Genomic DNA, 1,698 nt, shown 5'->3' on the forward strand with positions numbered 1-1,698 from the left:
ACCACCAGTAATAATGAGTTAATCCTTCACAAAAAAGCCAAACCCATGGCCATGGAGACTGTTCTATAAATCTTTATGGGAGCAGATAGACTTATCTTTCTACAACAGAGTGACTGGTGGATTTGAACTGCCAACCTGTGATTAGCACTCCAGTGCTCATTCTACAGCATCAACGACTAACCCTTATACAACCTTAAATGTTGGTACAGATGCTTCTCCTCCAGGCAGGCTTTCCAGACTCTGCCATACCAGTTAGTTTGAGAAGCTCCCTTCATTGTGCCACAGCTCTTTCTACCTTACATGTAAATGTTTACTTGTCAATTTCTCTTATTAATGAACAAAGATACTTACAGTTTTATTCCTGGTGGGCCTCAGTGACTGTTGAATTCAACTGTGGTACTTTACTTGTCTCGCAGCTAAGAGAACTAAACTGAGCTTTGTGACTGTTTTCCTGCACACCCCTCCCCTATCATGTCTTTTCCCTCAATTTAAAACATTAGACTTACTTGTCCAGTGACATCCCAGGGAACACAAACTTGCCCAGGCAGATGCAATAGACAGCACTCAGGGGGATCCGCTGCAGCTGCACACAGCTAAGCATGATGAAATCATATTTGCAGATGAAGAGAGTCTTGTCTGTGACCAGCACAATTTTCTCCTTCTCATTGTTCCAGTGGTCTATCCTGTAGAATAATCACAGAGAAGAAAAGTTGATGACATAACCTACCCAGGGTAAAGATAATGACATTCACTGAAATATCTGTCCTATCACCAAAAGGAGTGAAGTTTGCCCTCCAAAAAGGCATGACTAAGGATTCTCTAATTCCACTACCTCTCTGGTAGCCTGGCCCCTTGGTCAGGGCAGGAGGGAATATCAAGACAAATGACTTCTTCATTGCAAATACCTGTTTTAAACAATATAAAAGACCACTATACAAATGAACCTCATCAGTTGAAATACACAGAAATCCAATTGACTACATCTGTAAAAAGAGACAGTGGAAAAACTCCATATCACCAGTCAAAACAAGACCAGGTGCAGAATGTGGAAGAGAACATCAATTGCTCATTTGCAAGTTAAGACTGAAGTTTAAGAGAGTTAAAACAAGTCCATGAGAGCTAAAATCTGACCTTGCACATATCCCATCTGAATTTAGAGATCAGCTTAAGAATGAATTTGATGAATTAGACACTAATGACCAAAGACCAGAAGAGTTGCAGGATGACATCATACAGGAAGAAAGTAAAAGGTCATTAAGAAGACAAGAAAGAAGGAAAAGACCAAAATGGATGTCAGAAGAAACTCTGAAACTTGCTCTCCAGCATAGAGGCTAAAGCAAATGGAAGAAATGAAGAGGTAAAATAAAAGAACAGAGAATTTTAAAAGGCAGTTCAAGAAGTCAAAGTCAAGTATTGTAATGAAATGGGCAAAGTACTAGGGCTAGAAAATCAAAAGGGAAGAACACACTCAGCATTTCTCAAATGAAAAGAACTGAGAAAAAAATTCAAGTCTCAACTTCTGATACTGAAGGATTCCATGGGCAAAATACTGAATGATGCAGAAAGCATCAAAAGAAGATGGAAAGGGGAGGTGGGGCTTGCTGGCAGATTAGGTAGAAATTCAGTGAGGATCTCTGTCAGGAATAACACAGAATACTAGATGAAACAGGTTCAGGGGACAATTCCAAAACTCTGAAC

At 39.9% G+C, this 1,698-nt stretch overlaps 1 protein-coding gene across 1 annotated transcript in view; it reads right to left on the minus strand.

Moving 5' to 3' along the window:
• The window catches only part of TPRG1 (tumor protein p63 regulated 1), a 213,849-nt gene that overhangs the window by 135,109 nt on the left and 77,042 nt on the right, over nucleotides 1-1,698 (minus strand). Inside the window, exon 3 of the mRNA XM_006871880.1 lies at nucleotides 507-683. Within this exon, the coding sequence (XP_006871942.1) occupies nucleotides 507-683 (177 nt within the window). The remainder of the gene's footprint in view (nucleotides 1-506; nucleotides 684-1,698) is intronic.

This window comes from Chrysochloris asiatica, unplaced genomic scaffold, assembly GCF_000296735.1.
Source record: "Chrysochloris asiatica unplaced genomic scaffold, ChrAsi1.0 scaffold00177, whole genome shotgun sequence".
Taxonomy (NCBI): Eukaryota; Metazoa; Chordata; class Mammalia; order Afrosoricida; family Chrysochloridae; genus Chrysochloris; species Chrysochloris asiatica.